The 22,441-nt window shown below is 63.9% G+C and overlaps 1 protein-coding gene across 7 annotated transcripts in view; it reads right to left on the bottom strand.

The window, feature by feature from the left end:
• The window catches only part of NFIC (nuclear factor I C), a 64,106-nt gene that overhangs the window by 38,222 nt on the left and 3,443 nt on the right, over window positions 1-22,441 (bottom strand). For 4 of the 7 annotated variants that reach the window (XM_081791228.1, XM_081791224.1, XM_081791225.1 and 1 more), the window contains exon 2: window positions 9,702-10,233. In XM_081791228.1, the coding sequence (XP_081647354.1) occupies window positions 9,702-10,233 (532 nt within the window). Of the gene's footprint in view, window positions 1-9,701; window positions 10,234-19,476; window positions 19,647-22,441 lie in introns of those variants that run through there. The other 3 variants (XM_081791227.1, XM_081791230.1, XM_081791229.1) reach the window with 3 other exon arrangements.

Here is a 22,441-nt window from a genome sequence, read left to right as displayed (position 1 = left end):
GGGGTGTCTGGGTGTGGCCGTCCCCCCCACAGCCTCCCCACCTCCCCCCACCCCCGGGAGGCTCAGTTCTTTGGGAGGGGTGTGGCTTGGGGGTGGAGGCGGCCCCTCTCCTTTCTCCTTCCTCTTCTCCCTGGGCACTGGCCCTTTAAGGCAGCAGGCTGCCAGGGCCTGTCCCGGGGTTACCCCAAGGGGCGGGTGTGGTCAGGAACAAGGGGCCCATTCAGCTGCTGCTGCCACCTCCGGGCAGCCCACAGGCTGGCCTGGGTGGGAGGCAGGGAGGAGACTGGCAAAGGCAGGGACTAGGGGTGGGCAGAGTAAGAGACAGGCACTAGGAGAGAGACAGAGAAAGAGAGACAGAGAGACACAGAGACGCCTGGCCTCTTGGCTGCACCTCCTCCCTGGTTCTCCTGGATCGGGCGTTTGAGGCTGACCCAACCCCCAGCCAGGAGGCAGCCCCCAAAGGTGCTCCTTGATCCAGCTGAACCTGGCGTCCACTCACTAGCACCCAAATCCTGTAATCCCAAAGGGCGGATCCTGGGACATTCTGGGGAGGTCCCCGACACACCTCAGATGGCCCCTTCCCAGGGGACCGTGGTGGGCCCTCAGATCTTCCAGACCTGAGTTCGAGTCCTGACGCTAGCTCTTGGCTGTGTGACCTCAGGCCAGTGGCTCTAACCTCTCTGTGCCCCAATTTCCCTAACTGCTAAATGCAGCTCACGACAGTCGCTACCTCGGTGGGGTTAGGATGAAGCAAAATGGGGCGGACAGGCCCTCACATCCGCCGGGAGTCTAAGAGCCCCCAGGCCGGCCGCAAGTGCCCCAGACGTGCAACCCTGCCTCCCATCCGACGTCACAGCCTCCAATTCCAGCCGCTGCCTTCACCCGAGGCCCTACTAAGCACCCTGCCGGCTGTGGGTAGGAGCTGTCCTGGTGCCCCCCGGCCCGCAACGGCCTCTGGAAACACATCCCGGGTTCCACGTCCCCGCGACTGACATCTATCTACCGCGGATCAAACGAAGTCTTGATTCTTATTCCCAGGGCTACCTGGTTTCAGGTTCTCACCCCCACGAAACGGGGCCTCCAAGAAGGCAGCCGCTGCCTCCACCAGTCCGGGGCGGGGAGCCTCAAAGAAACCAAAATCAGCCTCCTGCCCTCTGTAAGCATCGTTTCTGAAATATTCCGTTCCGTCACCTGGTCTCAGGACAGACGTACTCGACTGACCTGAGCTTTCTGCATCTCTGACGAAGAGAATCCTAGAGCCTACCCCTGGGAGTTCTAGGACCCAGCTCAAGAAAACTCCAGAGCCCGTCCTCGGGCATGAAAACCCCCAGCGTGAGGAATTCTGCAACCTGCCACCAACGGTCAAGAATACACTTCAAGGGTTTCTTGGATGTCGATGAAATCAACGCTGGGAGAAGCGCTGACAGATTTCACGGGTTTGGAATTCTCATATGCTTGAGAACCCTGGTTGAGATCATGTGAGATCTGTTCCCAGATGCTTGAAAACATCTCCCCTCGAAGACGCTAGAACCCGCCCCGGGGGGTCCTAGAACTCAAGTCGTGGAATTCCGGAGCTTGTCCCTCCGTAAGCAAAGACCCATCGTCAAACATTTGGGATCTTGCTTCCAGATACTCAGAAACCCACCCCTGGATGGTCAGGAATACACGTGAGGAATTCTAGATCAAGGGATCGGCTTGAGGGTTTCCAGGAAAGTTTCCTGGACTGTTAAATAACAACCTCGATGAATGTCGAGGGGGGGGCTGGGTGGCTCAGTGGGTTAAGCATCAGAATCTTGATGTCGGCTCAGGTCACACTCTCAGGGTGGTGGGTCCAAGCCTCACGTCGGGCTCTAACGCTGCCAGCGTGGAGCCTGCCTGGGATTCTCTCTGTCTCTCTGTCCCTCAGTCTCTCCCCGCTCCAAAGAAATATATAAACTTAAAAGCATTTAGCCAACTTGGGGCGCACTTGGGATCTGCCTTGAAAGTCTCTAGAATTCAGATGCTCTTAGAGCCGAGTTGCCCGCCTGGTCCACGTGTGGCTCTGAGCGGCTGAAACGTGGCTGGTCAGAATCAGGGTGTGAATTTCAAAGACCGAGAACATTCCGAGTAACGTAAACCATCTCAATACCTTGTCCGTCCTGATATGTGTCAAAACGACAATATTTTGGTTGTCCCGGGTGAAACAGAATATATTGTTAAAACCCACGACCCCTGTACGTTTAGACTTTTACGTGCGGAGACCAGAGAAAAAAGTTACATTATCTACGCGGCTCACACCGTATTCTACTGGATGGTGCTGTTCTGAAACCCGCCTCGGAGAACTGGAGAATTGCCCCGGGGGCGGGGGGGGGGGCCTGGGTGGCTCAGTCCATCCAGCGTCCGGCTTCTGCTCAGGTCGTGATCTCACGGTTCGTGAGTTCGAGCCCCGCGTCGGGCTCTGTGCTGATGGCTCAGGGCCTGGAGCCTGTTTCGGATTCTGTGTCTCCCTCTCTCTCTGCTCCTCCTCCGCCCATGCTCTGTCTTTCTTTCTCTCTCTCTCAAAAATAAATAAACATCCAAAAAGTTAAAAAAAAAAAAAACTGCCTACACAGTAAAGACCCCTCTGAAGATTCTAGAACTCAGGCCTTGGGAATTCCTAGAATCCCCCTCGTCCCTGCCTTGACCTGTCTTCCCTTGGGGCTCAGGATGGGACAGAACAGACCGGAGGAAGGGCCCCTACTGGCTGGGCAGCCATGGGCAGCGTCCCGCCTCTCTCTGGGCCTCAGTTTCCCCATCTGGACAAGACGTGCAGTGTCCCCGTGTGCCCCCTCCCTCATCCTTCACCAGCTCTGGCCATCTGTGACTTCCTGCCCACACCCAGCTGGAGGAAGAGGGGCTGGCCTGGCAGCTGGCTGGCAGGGGGGGGGGGATGCCAGAGATGTCCCTAGCTGCCCTCAGCCTCCCCTCGGCTCGCTGGGCAGAGGGCCAAGGCGGCAACTGCAGCCGCCATGCTGGGGCGGCCACCACAGGTGCACCGCAGTGTCTCCCGCTCCCGCTGACGCCGTGGGGACAGGGCACTCGGTGGGCGGCCCCCCCGGGGAGCCTCCTCACCCCTGCCTCGGTGGGGGTGGACTGCTGGGGGGCGGGCAACAGGGGCGCGGAAGGTCCGTCCGCAAGGGGAGCGCCTCCCCGCCAACTGGGTCCCCCTCCTGAGCGCCCGCCGCGTGCTACGAGGTTTCTTTGTCACCGATTGGACACTCCCTGAGCTCCGTCCGCGGAAGAATCCCAGGCGCAAAGATGGGCGCTAACGTGCCCGGCCGTCGGAGGGCAGAGCTGGGGCCAGGACCACAAGCACGGGGATGCTGATAATCCCTATTTGACGGTACCGTGGTCATTTGTACGAAGCCTTTACCACCAGCTGATGCATACAGAACGCACTTCCGCTTATCATTATTATTATTATTATTATTATTATTATTAACAACAACAACAACGAGTCTTTCAATTGGGGTAAAATACACACAACACGAAATTCACCATCTGAACCCTTTCCAAGCACACACAGCTCAGCGGCCTCAGGCACACTCACACTGTCGTGCAGCCGCCCCCACCATCCGTCTCCAGAACTTTCCATCTCCCCAGACCGAGACCCTGCCCCCAGGAAGCACGGACTCCCCGCCCCCTGCCCCAGCCCCGGCTCCCACCATCTGCTCTCTGTCTCTGTGGACGGGACTCCTCTGGGGACCCCCTGTGCATGGGGTCACGCGGGACGTGTCTGTCTGTGTCTGGCTCCTGTCACCGCGCACGGTGGCCTCCGGGTCCCTCCACGCGGTGGCAGGTGGGAGGACGCCCTTTTTTTTTTTAAGTTTATTTATTTATTTTGGTGTGGTGGCGGGGAGAGCGCACAGGCGAGTGGGGAAGGGGCCAAGAGACAGAGGGAGAGACGGAGAATCCCCAGCGGGGTCCACACCACCAGCACAGAGCCCGACGAGGGGCTCGAACTCATGAACCGCGAGATCATGACCTCAGCCCAAGGTGGATGCTTAATGGACCGAGCCACCCAGGCGCTCCTGGATGTCCTCCCTTTTTCGGGGTGACAGATCGTTTTTGAGTGCTTCCCGTGGGCCCCGCGTTCCGGCGCTCGGCAGGCGCTCCGTGACTTTGAGCCTACGGGGTCCAGCAAGGCGGGCACCGTTCTTATCACGCCCATTTGAGAGGGAAGGAAACCGAGGCCCGCGGCCGTGAAGTCAACTTCCTGAAGGCCGCGACAGGCACGAGCCGTGTGATTTGAACCTGGGTCATCCGGCTACAGAGTGAGTCCCAACTCTCCCCTTGGGCTCCCGGCCTGCTGTGTGAGCGGAACCCTCACCTGCTGGTATCTCTTTGCTGCTGACCAGGAGCCTGGAGGCCTGCCACAGCTATAAATACGCCGTCAGCTGGCGTCTGGGCCTCCCACCCCTGCGGCCACCTTCCCTGCACAGGCAGACGGCCGGTCCACCTGGCCGCCCAGCCCTGGGGGAATCCGGGCTGCCCGGAGCCCCTCACCCCTGCGCCACCCAGACACCTGGAGGGGGGCAACGCCACCAGCCGCCAGCGGAGAGCCCGTCCTGGCTCACGGGGTGGGCGGAACGAGGCCCGGGGTCTCAGCGCGGGCCGGAGGTCTCTCCCACTGTCCCCTGGGGCTGGAGAGAGGGTTCAGGAAAGGACGGAGCGATTATCTGGTGCCTCCCATCTGCTTCCGGGGGATCGCTGACTCTGGTCCCCAAAGCGGCCGACACCGTTTTTAGGCTTCCCATTTACGGATGGAAAAACCAAGGCTCGAGAGGAGAATGCACTTCGCGCGGCCTGAAGCAAGCACGGGCGTCAATTGTGAATGTCACGCGGACAAGCGGGTGCCCTCACGCGCCCTCCTGCCCGCCTTTCGTCTCCCAAGGGCCCCGTGCTGGGCCGAGATCAACGGGGCGGAGGGGGCAGGGGGAGCCTCAGTCGTGGCCTGGCCTGCTCCTCTCTTATCCCACAAGGCCCCACCTTCCTGCCTTCAGTCCCGCACAACCCCCGACCAGAGAGGGCTCGGTCACACAGCACACCAGGGGCAGGCCCGCGGCTGCCCTGGGCCCCCTTGCTCCAGACCGTCTGAACCCAGGGTGCATTCCATGTTGACCCTGGCCCCCAGGCTTGGTCCCGGTAGGCCCTTCGGTGCGGTTCACCGCTGGTCGTTCATTTATCCACCGTGCATTCAAGCCCCCCCTCTTTCTATCGTCTGCACAACCGGGAGGGGTGTGGGTACCACCCGCCAACCTCCAAAGCGGCTTGTGGGCTTTTTCCCTTTAGGGGTTTCAGGCACTCAGGATCCTGTAGGTTCTAACTGGGCTCTGCCTCTCGGGAGCTGTGTGACCTCGGGTGAGCGGCTGACGGTCTCTGGGCCGGCTTCCTCGCCTGAGACCTACCAGAAGGTAACCGCCACCCCCCCCCCCGCAGCCCCCCAGCAGGGCGGTGGCGAGAATCAAACGAGGGAAAACGTGGGATGAGCTGAGACCCAGCCCGCAGCGGGCACTGCGTATGTGCTCGCACTGCTTTACCTCTGTGGTTATCACGGCTCCCCAGTTCCCTCCGGGAGGGGCTGGGGACCCCCTCGATTCTCCTGCCGCTCCCTGGGGCGCCCCGGGGCGCCCCTCCAGCAGCTGCAAAGCTCCCCGAGCCGGCCCCTGCCCACAGCGCCATCCCGGGAGGTTGGCACCACACAAGGCGGGAACGAGGAGCCGGCCCCGCGTCAGCAGATGGGCACCATCTGGGCTGGCCGCTCGGGGCGGGCTGGCAGCTGCCAGAGCGGGCGGGCCTGGCAACCCCTCCCCCGCCCGGCCCTGGCACGGGGCCCGGCCGCGCCTCAGGTTTCTCAGGCCGCCAGAGGGGGGCGGGGAGGCCTGGCTGGGCTTCAGGGCTGGGCAGGCGGCTTCCCTCTCTGGGCCTCGGTTCCTCCAGGCTCCCTCCCAAATGCAAGGCAGGTGGAGGAGTGCCGGGCTCCCCCCCCCCCCACTCCTTCCTGGCCTCCCCACCACCCTCCCCACGAAGCCGCCACGCAGCAGGCCTCGCCTCCGCCTCTGCCTCCGCCAGTCTCCTCCCCTCCCAGGCCTTCCCGCGCTCCGTTCCTCACGCTTCGGGCCACGCTAGCCTCTGGGCCTTTGCACTGGCTGTGCCCCCGTGCCCGGTGCACTCCCACAAATGCCTCTGTGGCTCCCTTGCTTCCTTCAGGCCTCGATCTCAAAAGCCACCTCTTTGGGGCCGCCCTCCCTCCTCGGCCTGCAGTGCCCCCCTCCCCACCCGTCTCCACACCCTGCCCTGCTTTGTTTTTATTCACTGAACCGTGAATCGCCAACTTCCGGGTCCCCTGCCCAGTGTACCCATTCAGCGGGCAGTCCCCCGGGTCCTCAGGTGAAGCTCACATCGCCAGCTCATCATGGTCCCCCAGCTGCCCCCAGGGCACACACTGAGTCCAGCCCCTGGACTCAGGGCCCCGTGGCCCCAGATGGACAACGGGGCAGCCAGATTTCACCCCAGGAGGTGCCCCGGGCTCTGACCCGCCTGAGAGCCCCAGTGGTGAAAGGGCCTTCTCAGAGGTTATCCCCATCCCTTCGTCCCCCATAATAAAGGTGGGAGCACCCCTGTGAGCCCACCTGATCCCCCAGGAGAGATGTGGAAGCTGGAGGGGGGGGGGGCTGCGCCTGTCCCAGGATAGGGGGACTGAGTGCCAGGCCTCTGTGCCCGTCTGTCTGTCTGGACCTCCAACTGTCTCTGCGTGTGTCTCTCGGTCTTTCTGTCTGTTCCGAGGTGCCCCATCCCCCCCTGCATGCACGCTCCCCGTGGGCCCGGTTGAAGGGGCTGCTGTGCTGCGGCCCAGGCCACAACACTTTCCAGCCCTGAGACCCCAAAGTGGAAGGAGGAGGGCGGCCGGCGGCCATCTGCCTCTGCCGTCAGACCGACAACCTGCGGGACCAAGAACAGAGATTTTGCTGGGGCCCGGGAGGAGCACGGGGGGCCTGGAGGTGGGAGCCCAGAACACAGGCCCAGCCCGGGGGTGCCAACACGCCGACCGGATGCCCAAGTTGCACACTGCAGTTTTCCTCTATCTCCCCCACCACCCAGAGGGAAGGGCTGGTTGTCTTCAAAGAAGCTGCCTGCATCCAAACCCCACCTCTGCCCTTTCTCGACCAAGTGACCTTGGGCAGGCAGGTCGCTTTTTGGGGGCCTCTGTTTCCTCATCCTCGACGCGAGAACCACAGTGAGCCCTGCCTTGGAGGGCTGCTGAGAGAATCGCTAAGCGCTCAGAAACACTGCCCGGCAGAGAGAGAGAGTGGAGTTCGGAGCTGGGGTTTTGAAGCATACGCAGGAGTTTTCCGTATGCGAAAGACCTTCGGGCATCAGGGGCGAAGGGGCAGAGTTGGCCAATCGGAACCTCGATGAGGATGGTGGTGGGGGTCACAGGAGTGGCCCCCGGGGCCTGGCACCTTTTCCCTCCCCGCGGGGGGGGTCGTCTCTGGGCACTTACCATGAGGGCCCAGCGTTCCTACCGGTCAACTATTTTCGAGCTTCCCCTTTTAAAGACGAGGAAAGAAGGCACAGAGAGGTTAAGCGACTTGTCTCGGATCACCCAGCCAGCAAGCCGCTGAGCTGAGGCCGGGTCGGCCGGGACCAGGGCGAGCTGGGGTTCCCGCGGGGATGACGGGGGCCTTGACCTTCCCCAGCCCTCGAGCGAAGAGGCAGACGGGGCTGGCCGGCAAAGGCATGGCCGCCGGACACGAGGGTGTCTGGGGAAGCCTGGAGGCCCGGCCTGCCTGCCTGCCGAGCCGAGCGGGGGAGGGGGCCGGCTGGAGATTGTGCTGACTCCGGCAGAAAACTCGCTCCGAAATGTTATCAGCTCAGCGCGGAGGAGGTGGGGGCAGGGCCAGGCTGCAGGATGGATGTGGGTGGTGTGTGGTGGGAGAGGCCTGGACCCGCGTGGTAATGAGCTCAGCAGCCCCCAAGGCCACCCCTGCCCCCGGCCCCCGGGACACACAGGCGCCTCGTCCGCCCCTCTGCCTCCGCGACCTCGAAGGCGGCTTCGCTCCCGGCCTCAGTGGGTTTGATGCTCGTCCGTGGGGGCGGGGCAGGGGGGCGGAGGGGGTCAAGGTCGAGGAACCCAGGTCGAGACTGGGAGACTGCCCGCCTCTCCCGCCCCCACACACCCCCCGGAGACCGGGAGCCCCACAACGTCACCTCATCCTTCCACCATGGCCAGGGGTCGGCGCGGTTGTCCCCCCCCCCCCCCCCCCCCCCCCCCCGCCGCGTGCAGAGGAAACACACAGAACGGCGATGTGTGCAAGGTCACGGCCTGAAAAGGGCAGGGCTCTGCGTGGAACCTGGGCGGCCGGGTGCCCGGTCTGCCCCCACCAGACCCCCACGCCGGGCCACCCCCCGGCCTTCCTTCTGTTTCTGGTCGTGCCACGGAGCGTGCTCCCGGGGGGTCTGCCGTGGCTGGGCGTGCAACCTGAGCGTACCCACCGGACCCACTCAGGCGGCCCCCAGGTGCGTGCCCACGTGAGCACCAGCCTCAGCCCCGGGGGGCGGGGGGGCGAGGCATGGGGGGGGGGCATGTGACATGTGACCGCTGGGTCCTACGGGCACGCTGGACTCCATCCCCACGAACACATTCCCAGCTGACACCTGCCATGTGGCAGGCCAGCGTTCACAAGCTACATGCGTGACCTGGCGAGTCCCCCGTGGCCTAACCGAGCTGAGGACTCAGAACCTCCATGTGACAGACAGGGGGAACTGAGGCCCAGGTTGGACCCACAGCCAGGAAGCAGCAGGGCGACAGAGCCCACGGCCCTGCCAGCCAGGCCCTGCCCTCGGCCACCAGCCCTGCGGGCATCCAGAGGCCGGCCCGCACATCTGGCCTCCGCATCTCTGCCCAGGCAGGGCGCTGACCCTCTGGGACGCCCCCACACTCGGCTCTGTCCAGCCATCCCGCAGAGCTCAGCTCAGCTCAGCCACTTTGTCCAGGAAGCTGCCGGGGGTCTCCTCGCTCTCACAAACCCTGCTGTCTCCAGGAGGGGCATCCGGCCCCAGAGCCAGCAGACGCCCGGCTAGAAGGGCCGGAGCTGGGGACACAGGAGACCAGAGGACCAGAGAGGGTGGCCACCCAGCCCAAGTCGCACAGCACCCAGTCTCCCGCGCGGCACAAAGGCGGGACCTGTCAGGCCTCTGCGGAAGGTCCAAGGGTGGACCAACCAGGATCCACAGCGGGCGACCAGAGCCCTGTCTCCGCTTTCCCCAGAGGGATAAGGTTGTTTCTCTGCCACCGGTCACCCTCCTGTCCTCACCCCTATTCCCAGCAAGGCCTTCTGCTGCCCCTCGGGCCTTCCGGGACAGGATCTCGTCTCCCGCCATCTCAAGAGCTCGCCTCTCACCTCGAAACCCCCCAGGACACACTGCCTCCTCCCTCAGACCCTCCTTGAACCCCATCTTGTCCCTTACACAACACCGGCGCCTGCCCGCTGCCCTAGCGTGGGCCCACCTACCCCCTCGGACCCTCCCGTCGCCTCTGCCTCCCGTCTGGGGGGCGCACCTGAGCCGCCTCCCCGCTTCGGCCACGCGCGCGCGCGCGCGCGCACACACCGCCCCCTGGAGACCCCGGGCGCGCGCGCGCGCGCACACGCACGCACGCCGCTCGCGCCCGCCCGCCTCACCTCGCTCGCGCACGAAGTAGGCCAGGTAGAGGTCGAGCTCCTTGACCGCCACGCCGATGTGATGCGGCTGCACGCAGAGCACCGGGTGGCCGCACTGCGCCGCCTTGACCAGGCGCTCGCCGTCGGTGCTCTCCAGCGGGATGCCCTTGAAGAGGATGACCATGACCAGGTCCAGCCGCCACACCTTGTCGGCCTGGCGCAGGCAGTCGATGCGGCGCATCTTGCCCTTCTGGTCGGGGTTGGAGAGCACGCAGCCCGGCGCCTTCTTGCCGGTGATGGCCAGCACGAAGTCCTCGCGGCACTCGGGCCGGATGTCTTTGCGCAGCTTGGCCAGCAGCCGGGACGCCCACTTCTGCTTCACCTCGGCCTTCTCGCCCAGCAGCTCGTCCTTCACCGCGCGCTCCTCGTCCTTCGACATCCGCTTCTCGTGCTTCTTGAAATACTTACGCTTCCGCGCCTGCAGGTTGAACCAGGTGTAGGCGAAGGCGCGGACGTGAGGCAGCAGCGCCTCGATGAACGGGTGGAACTCATCCTGCAGGCACGAGAGGCCAGAGGTCAGGAGGCGCCGGGGACCGGGGGCCCACCGCCCAGCCCAGGGGACTGAGGTCTAGGGGCCCCAGGAAGACCCAGGCGCGTGTGGGCAGGGAGCCACCGCGGACCTGGTAACCTCCTGGGGGAAAGTGAAGGCTGGGGGGGGGGGGGGGGGCGGGGCGGAGAGAGGACCCGGCGGAAGTGCACGGGGGACTGGCGTGAACCCGAATGGGGAAACTGAGGCTTGGATTATGCGGGAGGCGCGGGGCAAGGCAGGAGTTCATGGAGGGCTGTCTTGAACCCTGGAGGGCCCCCAGAGGCGGACGGGGGCTAGCCCATCGCACAGATGGGGAACACTGAGGTCAGGAGAATAAGGATGTTATGGAGCTCTTCTCTGTCCACCAGAAAGGGGGTCGGCAAACCCCAGTCTGGAAGCGCTTTAAAGGACAAGGTGGCGAGTGTTCCATTCTGTCGCACCTGCTCGACTCTGCACCTACTGCCAGATCAGCCGTGGATGCGACACGTAAATGACGGGCGTGACCACGTTCTGATGACACTGTGTTTAGGAAGAGAAGTGGCGGGCATTGGGCCCCGGGACCCGTAGTCTGCAAACCCCGGAACCAGAGCGTGCGCTCCCGTGTCTAGAACGGGGCCAAGCATACACCAAGCATACAGTGAGCACTCAATGATTGCAGGAGAGGCCAGGCTCTGAGAATGCCATCTGGTGCTGGCTTTTCAGATCTACCATCAGCAAAGAAAGCTGACACCGGGGCGGGCAGGTCTGAGGGCAGCCTCCACTGGCCCTTGGTGCAGATTTAAAAAATGAGGGCTAGGGGTCGTTCCTATAGACCAGCGGTACAGACAAGACGGGCCGAGGTCTATGGGCCAAGACTAGGGCAACCTAGACGTCAGGGGCCGAGGGAAGGGGCAGGGGCTCCTGTATAGACCCCCTGGAGGGGGAGGGAAAGCGGAGGCCCAAGAACGCATGAGATCAGAACACAATAGAGGAGGGGAGCCCGTCCAAGGAGGTCCAGAGCTGGAGAGAGGAGCCCCTGGAGGCCGGTAAGACCCATTCCACAGACGGAAAAGCTGAGGCCTGGGGAGGCTCTAAGTCCTGGCCAGACCCGTGACTTCAACACCCACCCCCCCCCCCCCAGCCATGCCTAACTGGTGTTGCTGGGAGGCCCCAACACCCACTTTACAGACGAGAAGACTGAGGCCTAAAGGGGAGCTAGTCACGAGGGGCGTGGAACCTGCACCCATCTGACTTCCCCATGACAACAGCAGCGGCCCTCGCTGGGTCCCCTGGAGCGCAACCGGGGGCCGTGGGAGGCCCAGTCCCCTCCCCTGGGGGTAGGGGTGCTGCCTCTCTCCGTGTTTCATCAAGGGAAACTGAGTCTGCAGAACCTCCCAGACCTGGTTTCTCAGCCTCCAGGAGAAAGGAAGACAAAGGGAAGAAAACCTCGGCCGTGTGTCTCCACTCTCGCCTGGGCCGCCAGGCTCCCAGAGGGGGAGCGAGACCTCTTCCTGGCATGTGAGTCCCATTATCTGCCCAGCTCCCGAGGCCACGCTATTCTATTATTATTACTGACATTGTTACAACTCTTCTGGTGGCTTACGGTCTTCCAGGGCGCAGGGAAAGGCCCAAGGCTTCGCTACCCATTGTGTGACGGGAACCAGGGCTCAGGGAGGGCGGGAGACCTGACCCAGGCCCCACAGCGTCTCAGGGCCTGCGTGAGGACCCCAGCGAGGTCCCCGACCCCCCTGGGAGGCAATCGGGCCTTTCTCAGAACAGCCTGGGTCTCGCGGAGACAGCTGCTCTGTGCCACCCGTTTGCTTTCTGGATGGATGTGGCTGGGCTCGGTCCCACCTCCAGGCCTGGACCCCACAGTCACCCCCACCCGGTGCACCCTCCCTGCTCTGGGCACCTCTGGCCATGGGGTGCCGGGGGGGGGGGGTGGGAAGGGAAACGACCTCAGATTTCACCTATTACCCAGGCTCTGAAAATAGCCTCCCGCCCTCGCCAGGGTGGGGCGGGCCGGGGCTCGGCTTGTGCCAACCCCAGCTCCCCACTCCGATGTCCCCCAAAGCGTGAGTCACCGTAACAGCTGTGGCAGGGACTGGACCTCAGGGCTCTCTTCCGCTGCCCGCACCCCCACCCCTGCCCCCACCCCGGCTGACCTGCTGAGGCAGAGGGAGAATGGAGGGGGCCCATCCTAGGCCGGAGTCTGTCCAACCTCAGCCTGGCTTTTCTGTGCCTGAATGCCACCTGACATGCTGGCCCCAGAGACGGGGAGTGATTCACCCAGGGTCACACAGCCGGTCAGCAGAGCTGGGACCAGAGCCCAGGCTGCCTGGCCAGAGAAGCCGGGGATGGGGGGGGGGGGGGGGTGGGGATCGGTAGAGGCATAGGTCGCTGCCCCCAGTGGAGGGGACGCCAGGGTGGCAGGAGGCCAAGGCAATGGTGTTGACCTTGGGCCATGGCCGCCACCCAAATTCTCGCGCTTACTGGGGCAGTGATAAGAGGTAGCCGGGAAGGGGCAGCCGGACTGTCAGCCAGCAGGGACAGACAGACGGGTCGCCAGAACCCTTTGCTCTCTGAACCCCTCCCCTTTCTCTGAGTCCGGCCCTTTCTCTGGGCTCCGCCCCTTCTTGGAGCCCCGCCCCCCTCTGGGTCCACTCTCAGGAGAGGTGCCAGGGAGGTGGGCAGGGGTGGGAGCCCACGTCACCAGTGACCCCAGCTGGGCCTGGAGGAAGGAAGGCAAACAGTCTGTAACTGGGTCATGGACGTGCTGCCCCAGCGTCCCTTGTCCTCCCTGGGAGGTCAGGCCAGGTGAGAGGCAGGCCCGTCACTGTCTCTGTCCCACAAGACCTGCCACAACCAACACATCTTTCCCAGGCACCTCCCGATGCCCTCGCCGGCTGACCAGGCAAAGGAGACAGTCAAGGCGAGCTAGAGGCCAAGAGTCCTCCAGAACTCCTACACATCCCTCAAAGCCTTGTCTCCAGTGCCCCTTCTCCTTCAGGCAGCCTGTCCTGCTCTCCTCGGAGTTTCCCCCAGACCTAGGCTGGACCACACAAGCTGGGGTTCTCCAAGTCCAGCTCTATTGCCTTCCTCCCCCCTCCCCCAAACCTGGGTCCCAGGACCACCAAGCAGACTGTCTGTAAGGGAATGAGGTCGGGTTACAGCGGCCACCTTCTGCGTGACCCAGGAACAAATCACTGCTCTGCTCCGGGCCTCGGTTTCTCGTTCTGGACAATGGGCAGAATGGGGTGCTGCAGCTGTTGGGGTTTGTGACTCCTGGTAACCAGAGAGGCAATGCTGGAGGCGGGGGGGGGGGGGGGGGGGAAGGGAGCGAGGCCAAGACTTTCCCAGAAACTCCACTTGGCTCACTGGGATTTCCTGGCCAAAAAGGGGAGCAGCATCTGGGAGCTGGACACCTGGGTCCCAGCCCTTGCCGGATGGGTTCGACCATGAATCTCCTATTCACAAACCACAGCTTTTCCAGGAAGGATTCTCTCTCCCTCATCTACCCGGTGACTCACACAACGTTACGGCGAATCGGTCTTGCCACCTCCTGAATTCTTATCCCAAACTCTTACACATCCTTCAAAGCCCCGGTTCCAATGTCTTTCCCTCCGGGTTAAACCCAGGTTGAGCGGCAAACAGCAGAGCTCGTATTCAAACCCAGGCCCATCTGGCACCAGAGTGAGCGTTTCTAACCTCAGGTCCTTCCTCCCCTCAAGCTCAGAGCGTCACAGCTTAGGCACAACGCTCATATAACGAGGGAGAGATTCATTTCATTGTTCAACAAACATTTATTGAGTGCCTACTGTGTGCCAGCTCCGTGCACGGTGCTGTGGGCTCTGTCCTCACCTGGCTCCTGATCTGGGCTAGGGATGGATGTTAAAACAAGCCGACAAATATGTAATAAAACGTCAGTTTGAACAGAGTGGCCTGAAAAAATTTCAAGGAGTTTGAGGAGGGCCAGGGGATCCCTTGGGTTGCGGGTTTTTTTTTGTTTTTTGTTTTTTTGGGGTTTTTTTGCTGACGGTGGTCAGGGAGGGTCTTTCAGAGGAGAGGACGCTTGAACAAAGACCTAAAAAAATGACAATCCGGGGTAGGAGCTCTCCACATAGTGAAAACAGCATGTGCAGAGGCCCTGAGGCAGCATTGTGCCTGGTTTGCAAGAACGGCGAAGAGGTTGGTGTCACTGAAACAGAGTGAAGGGAGGCGACGGGGGCTGGGTGTGCAGGGTCTAGTGGGCCACTGGGAAGAATTTGGGTATGTACCCTGAGGAGTGGGAATGGAAACTTCCTGCCAAAGTGACCAGGGAGTCTGAACCCTGGATCTCCCGACTTCCCTCTCTGTGCCTTCATGTTCCAGCAGGATGGCCGGGGTGCGGGAGAGACGGATAGGGAGTCATTTCAGGGGCTGATCGCTTCCTGAGCTACCGACAGGGACGATCCTTGCACCCATTTTCCGGATGGAGAGACCGAGGCGCTGAGCACCGAGGCCACCCACCCACAGCCACGCAGCCAGGGAGGCGCCACGCTGGGGCTCGGACCCGTGTCCCTGTGACTGGGGACCTCCTGACCCCCTCGGCCTCGCTGCTGGGCCCTTCAAGCACGTGGTCTGGCCCCATGGCTGGGACGCCCCGGAGCACCCTGCGTGCCCGCTCTGAATCCCGTGTGACTCCCTTCCCCTGCTCCGTCCCCAGTCACACGCCACCTCGTCCTCGGCCAGAGCGGCAGGCCCTCCAGGACACAGATTTGGTCCCTGTCGTTCACCGCTGTGCCCCCAGCGCCCGGATCCCCGTGGGAGCAACCTCACCCTTAATTACCCCCCGTTCACACACCCCAGGCGCCGAAGGATGCTGCTACCCCGCTGGGTTTGGCCAGACTCGGGAGGACCCTGGACAAGGCCCGGCGGGGAGGAAAGACCACGAGAAAAACCCTCGGGGGTCACCGCTGTCCCCATCACCCAGCCCAGGGCCTGGCTCCCTGCCCAGCAAGCAGTGACAGAACGAGGGGAGGGTATGCTGGAAAGGCCTCCCAGATGTTTGATCCAATTACTAGTCTAGCGACCGCCATAATCACAGCCACATTTATTTGGCACCCACTGCATACCAGGCGCTGTGCTAAGGGTGAGGCATCCGAGGAAGGCAGGCCTGCACGTCTTGTCTCAGCTGGTGGACCCGTGCGGCCGTTCGTTTATGCAGCAAACATAAGCACCTACTGTGCGCCGGGCACCTCAGAGGGGACCCGCCTCCCTGAATCCTCAGGCCGCAACGAGCAGCTGAAGCTCGCCCTGAACTTCACCGTGAGGACGGGGCACGGAGAGCGAGGTCCCCTGCCCAGAGGCACCCAGCCGGAAGGCCCGGGGCTCAGTGCTGAGCCTCCTGAGCGAGATGTGGAGGCGGATCCGAGGGGCCCTAGGTGTCCCGCTCGGGGAACCCCGTGAGGGCACGTCCGCGGCGAGGCGGGGCCGTGTCTCCGTCGGTGCGGTGTCAGCCCGCGCGTCTGTGCGTCTGTGCGCGTGGCTGCGTGTGGTTCAGTCCCGCGGGGGCCCCTGCACGTGCACCAAGGGGGCGCACCTAGGCGAGGCGGCACACGCGTGTATGGGTCGGTGTGAACGCGTGCATTCGTGCGACGGGGGGGCGGGAGGACCCAGGACCTGGTGAGTGTTTTGTGCGCATTTGGTGTGAGACAGGTCAGACGGTTCAGGCTGAGAGAGACAGACAGGCAGAGACAGAGAGCCGGAGGGAGACACAGAGAGGGAAAGAGAAACAGAGACCGAGGGAGAGAGAGAAGGAGGGAGGGAGGAGAGAGAGAGAGAGAGGGAGAGAGGGAGAGAACGCTGACTCGGCCAGAATCCGGGCTTCGTGATTTACAAGGCGCCTGGCCCTGACGCGCTGAGGCACCTCACCACCGCCGCAGAGAAGGGAGGGAGGGACGCAGGCTCGGAGACAGAGAGCAGCCTGGAGCGAGGTTGTGCTTTCTGCAGGAGCGAAGCAGGGGCCATCAGACCAGGGGCGGCGGGGGGCGGGGGCGGGGGGGGGGGCACCCACAGGGAGCGTCCACCTGCCCAGGCCCGGCTAAGCACCCAAGCAGGAAGCGGCCCCAGGCCCACTCTTGCCAGCCGTGCTGTGCTGTGCCACCCCGGGAAGGCCCTGGCCCTCTCTGGTCTGGGCTCCTCTGCCAGCCCTGAGGTGCTGGGGGACCCCGACCCCCCCAGAGCCCCCACCAGGCCTAGACGTCACTGATTCCCGATCCCCACCCCGCCCCTAGGAGGCAGATCACAAGTCCCGGCCACCGTCCCAGCCTCAGTCTCCCCGCTGGAGAAACGGCCGTAAGGGGCTGAGAGGGACGGAGGGGCAGAAATGAAGGGAGGAATCAATGAATGAGGGAGGGGCCCTGGCGGCCGGGCTTGGCCGTGGCCTTGGCCGAATCCTGGGCCCTGCAGCCAAGAGGGATTTGGCCCCAAACCCGGAATAACTAACGTGGCGGGCGCTTGGGGCGGAGGGAGGCAGGGAGGGAGGCCCAGAGCAGGGCGAGCGGGAGGCCGGCCTTCCCGCCGGCAGGATTTATGGAAGTAACGGCTGCTCCACAGTTACTCTCGAGAGTAAAAGTGAAAAAGTGCTTGAGTCACCATTGAAACAGGGACGGGGCTCCCAGAATCCTCCAGGGCCGCCGTGGCCACCCCCCCCCCCCTCGGTGGGCAGGGCCGGGGGCGCAGGGGCGCTGGCACCGGGCGGCCGCCTCCCCCCCCCCCACACACACCCCGCACCCCCCACCACTCGGGCTCCGACAAGGATCCGGGTCGAATCAGCTAAAAGGAAGCTATTTTCGGATGGGCTCAGGTTGTAAAATTAGTCGGGAAAAGGGGGGACATGGAGGCCCAGAGACGGGGAGACACGGGGAGAGACACACAGAGACAGAGAGGGAAAGAGACGTAAGACGTGGGGAAGGACACAAGGGGGAACAGAGAGAGAGGGACACAGGCTTGGAGGCAGAGACAGGGAGAGACACAGAGACAGAGGCGGGGGGACAGAGAGACAGGCGGAGGGAAGTGAAGGTGGTCAGACAGAAACGGGGTGCTGGCGAGGGGCGCAGGCTGAGTGGGGCGGCCAGGGTCCTTCCGGGAGCCCCCAGACCAGGCTGGGTCTGCAGGGACCCCTGAGGATCACACCTGGCTGCGGGGCACCCCTCCTCAGTGGGGGGGGACGCAGGAGAGCAGCAGGGGAGGGGTGCCCCCTGCATTTGGGCCCCTCCCCCTCCCTCCACGGTGGGGGGGCTCTCTCTGTGTCCCCCCCCCCCACCGTCGCTTGCACGGGGCAGCCTCAGATATCCCTCACTGTTGTCTCCACCCCCCGGGAACGGCCACCAAGCCAGGCCCCTGAGCACACATGTTCCCGCTCGGGTTCCCACCGCAGCAGCGTGGACGGAGGCCTGTCTCCCGAGGAGTCCTGATGGGGCAGTTCCAGGGCTCGGTGACAAAAGGCGGCCTTCCAACCTCCTCCCCTGGAGTAGCCTCCCTGGCTCGGCACCCCCCCCCCCCCCCCCGTGTGGCTCCCGGGAGCTGGGGAGCGTGAGAAGGGCAGAGGGGGCGGGGGCACCCGCAGCCACCCAGGCCACCCCACCAGCCCAGAGACGGGGAGGCCCAAGGTCACACGCATCCCTGACTGCAACCTTAGTTGTTCCCGGGGGGCACGGGGCGGGGGGGCGGCGGTGGTGCAGAGCCTCAGGACAGTGGGGAGGCAGAGGTGGGGCAGCAGGGGCAGCTTCCGGGGACCCCCCCCCTCCCGAAGTTGTTCGGAAAGGGAAACTGAGGCCCGGATAGGGGCAGGGACTTGCCCAAGGTCACTCAGGGGATCATGGGTAGGACAAGCCCGAGACCCTCTCGGCGCCCGCCCTCCCGCTGGCTGACAGGAGCCAGGAACTTCCCAGCGGGGCAAGAAAGATTCTACCACGAATGAGGGAGACCCCAGGATCCTGAATAGGCCCCCACCCCAGACACTGGCGGTCCCTGGGGCCCAAGCTAGGCATCCACGTGCTCCCCGTAAGGTGCTCCTCGGGGCACCCAGGCTCCCGGTGGACTCCCCCCCTGAGTCCTACACTTTACAGTCTGGAGGCCGCACTGCCCCTGTCTCCAGAACCGGTCTTAGTCCTCCGGAGAAACTGAGGCCGGAACCCCACCGGCCTGAAGACACATAAGGACACGGCGGGGGGGAGCTCGAAGGCAGACCTCGGGAGGCCGTCCCACAGGGAGCTGGAGGAGGAAAGGAGTCCCCCGGGGTGCGGGCCGGGACAGGGGCAGCCGCCCCCTCCCCACGCACCCCCTTGCCGGTCGCACAAGGGCTCAGCCCGGGGCAGTCTGGGAGCGGGGCCAGGGGTGAGAGGCTACGGGAGGGGGGCAGGGGCAGGGGCAGGTGCCGGGCTGGCGAGGGCGTCCGCAGCGCCGCAGTGCCCCGGCCAGACCCCGGAACGCCCGGCCTCCCGGCTCCTCCCGGCGGCGGCGGCGGCGGCTCAACAATCCAGAATCGATGCGGCGAAAATATCAGATCGGTGGCGGGGGGCGGGAGGGGGGGGGCGCGGGAGACCGAGCCGGGACGTCAGCGCGCCCCCTCCCCCAGCTGCTGGCGCCTCCAACTCCGCGCGCCCCCTCCCCCTCCACGCACACGTGGGCCAATAATGGGGGGAAAGGCGTCCCGGGGCTGGGGTGGCGGGGCACAACCTTGGTGGGGGGGGGGGCGGGGGGTTGTCTGGGGAGCACATCCGAGGGATCCTCTCCCCGAGAGAGTGCCGAGTGGGGGGTCCAGCCAGGACCCCTCGATGCCACCTGGAGGCAGGCCGGGTCCGGGGCGGAGGGGTGGGGTGGGGGGGGGGGTCACGCAGAGCCCGCCTTCGGCTCTCGGGGCGACGGGCGCCCCCAGACCTTCCCGGGTGGAATGGGGGCGCGCGTCCGGCGAGCCTGCTCCCCGAGCCCCGCGTCCGCGTGGGGTGGGGGGTGGGGGGAGAGGCCTGGGCGCCGGGGGGCGGGGCGGGAGTCCCGGGGGAGGGTCGGGGCGGGGGGGGGGGGTCCCCGACCCAGCCCATCCCCCACCGGCCCCCGGCCCCCGGCCCCGCGGCGGGGGCGCCCCGGCGGGGCGGCGGGAGGGACGCGCGCCTTTCGCGTCCCGCCTCCTCGGGCTTCCCGAGTCCGGGGCCAGGCGGCGGGGGGCGCGGGGGGCGCGGGGCGTACCTGGGTCAGGCAGAGCGGGGACGAATACATCCCGGGCGCGGCGGGAGGCGCAGGGCCGGCCGGAGCGGGCGCGCTGAACTTACTGAGTCATTTTTCCAAACCCCCCCCCGCGGCCGCGGCCGGCGCGCTCCTCGCCGCCTCCTCCCTCGGTCTCCCTCCTCCCTCCCTCCCGCGCTCGCTCGCTCTCCCTCTCTCTTCCTTTCCTGTCCCCCCTCCTTCTCTCCTCCTCCGTCTCTGTCTCTCCGTGTCTCTGTCTCTCCTCCCTCTGGCAACCTCCCCCCTCCCTCCCCCCAATTTCCCTCCCCTCCCACCCGAACCTCCCACTTCTCAACATCCAACTTTCAAAGAAACGAGGGAAAAAAAGAGCGCGAGCGGGGAAGGAAAGCCGCTCCCCCCCGCTCCCCCCCCCCCGTGCCCCATGAACCCCCATCATTGCTATTATTACGAATTACGAGCCGCCCTGGTCCCCGGCACCGGACCGGGGACCCACCGGCCGCCACGGGTCCCCCAGGACCGCCCACCCGAGCCAAGTGGGGAGGGGGTGCTGGGCTGTTGCTGGACACTTTGGGGCCAGAGGTGGATTTTTAAGACCCCCCCCCCCCCCCGCCAACCCTCCCCGTGCTGGCCGGGAAGTTGGAGAAAAGAGCCAAGTTGGGGGGGGGGGGGAGGGAAAGAATGAAGAAGTGACGTGTGCAGAGGCCCAGCGCCAGCGCGCGTCTTTCCCCTTAAAGATGTACGACCCGGGGTGCATGGCAGGAGAGGGGGGGTCCCTCGGCACCTCTGCCCCTGCTCCCCTGAGAGCCAGACATGGGCTGCAGTTGCCCGGGCACAGGGGCTGCGCTCCAAGTGACCTCCCTGCACCTACCAGCCCGAGAAAGTTCCCAGCTAACCCAGAGCCTCCAGAAATCTGCTCTCACCTTTCCAGTTAGCACCAAAGGGGAACTGTGGGGAGGGGGGGAGCGGAGGGGGGGAGGGGTTGGCATCCCCCATTAGTCTCCTCAACATCCCAGGAGGATGTGTCCAGAACGTAAGGCTGGCCAGACGGACCCTTGCAGCCTCTTCCCTGGGTGCCCAGCGATTTCTCCTGGCACTCCAGCCGTGTGCCCATTTCACGGATCTAGAAACTGAGGCACAGTGAGTGGCTTGGAGCCAGACCACCTGGCCTCAGCCCCTACATCGCTAAAGCTCCCTTGTTCTCCTTCTAGAGTAACTGGACACAGACCTGCCCTCCTCCAGTATCAGCCCCTAGGGCACCTGGTGACCATGACCTCAACCCTTCTCCATTCACCCCCTGAATCCTCCCAGCCTCCGTGGCTGAAACTCCTATTCCCACTCCACAGCCTAGGGCGAGGTGTCGCTCTGCCCCTTGGCGTTGTCCCCTGTAAACTGCACTAACACCGCCCCTCCCCCGTGGGGTCCATGGGCATAAGCATATCGACACTTAGCCTGAACCTCTACCCAATGTGCACCGAAACATTCTTAGAAAGCCTGGCGATTTTGACTTGTCTCTCGCAGTGTCCTGACTCCAAATGCTACCCTCCAGCCGACTTGGGGCAGCTGTCCCGTGCCCAGGGGCATGGAAGGTACCAGGAACCCTATTATCGTCCCGTGTTACAGGGGAGGAAACTGAGGCCCAGAGGAAGGAAGTCACTCGCCCAGGGTCCCGGCGCTGGACTAGGAGGGAGGAGGGTTCCTACAGAACGCCTGTTCCTGGGGCCACCGCTGCAGGCGGGCGTCTGTCATGCAAACAAACAGTGCTTAGCACATCATGAGCACTTCGCAAATATTTTATTTAAAAACCCCTTGTGCGGCTGGGGGGGGGGGGTCGGTGTTAAAAACCCAGGATGAAGGGGGAGGGCAGGCGTCTAGGAATCCGAACGCCAACCTAACATAAAGCAGTATTTTATTATTTTAAAATGGCTAGCAACGCATAGAGCCCAGAACCCCCAAGTCACAGACACTTAAAAGTTACACTTGACTTCAGAGCGTCCTCCCAGCTGGCTCCCCTCCTCCCAGCCCTGCCAGCAAGCTGAGCTCCTTTCCAAGGTGAAGTCTGGAGAGCACAAGACTACCCCTCTGGGAACCTCAGTTTCCACATCTGTACAACGGCAGCAGTATAGGACGCATGGAGGGGGGCTGGTGAGATAGGGGTCCTGGGGTTACCTGTGTGACCACCGTTGACGCCATTAGTGGCGGAAGACGGTAGAACCTTCTGCCAGTTCACAGACACCAGCGAACTGTCACATGTCTATCTATTCTGGCTCGGGTCGGAGGGGTCCTGCAGTGCTCACACAGCAGGCCAGCTACCGTGCAGGGTCGCGGCCAGGTCTGCCTCTCCTGGGCCAGCAGCTAAACTCCCCTGTGTCCCTCCGCTTTGCCCTCAGTGAAAAAGGGCGAAGGGTAGGAACTACCCTGGTGAGCCAGCAAATGCTTGCCCTGAGTTTCTTTCCAAAGCGATCGGTGCATTTGGACCTGTTTGTTCCAAGGCCCAGAAGGGGCGGGGGGCAGGTTTAGCTCCTGGCCCTCCGGAGCACAATTTAGCTCGGTGGCTAAAAAATGAAATAACGCGCCCTCCTTATAATCCATCTTTAGTCTTCTGTCCCTGACACGGATGCACAAGTCTGTGGACCGCCGCTCTATGCTAGTCTCTAACGCCAACAATTCGGGCCAGCTCAGGACTGAGCGTGCTCCCCCAGTCCCGACGACCCCGGGTGTCCCCAGACATTGTCCAGTGTCTCCTGGGGCACAGCAGTCCCGGGTGAGACCTCCCCCCCCCCACCCCCCAGCTGTAAATGCCGCCAGGTAGACTGAACACCCCATTTGGGATTGTTTTTTAAAAATAGGTCAGCATCAGTTTATGAGACTATGTGTTTGTTCACCTGTGCCACGGGTCAGGCAGGGCTGAACGAAAATCTAGCTTCTTCCCCAGAGTGGGGTCCCGCACAGGGAGGGATGGTGAGGAAGG

Source organism: Panthera onca, chromosome A2 (assembly GCF_046562875.1).
Source record: "Panthera onca isolate mPanOnc1 chromosome A2, mPanOnc1 haplotype 2, whole genome shotgun sequence".
Classification (NCBI taxonomy): domain Eukaryota; kingdom Metazoa; phylum Chordata; class Mammalia; order Carnivora; family Felidae; genus Panthera; species Panthera onca.
The sequence above is the reverse complement of the archived record's forward strand: the minus strand, read 5'-3'. Positions and strand labels throughout refer to the sequence as shown.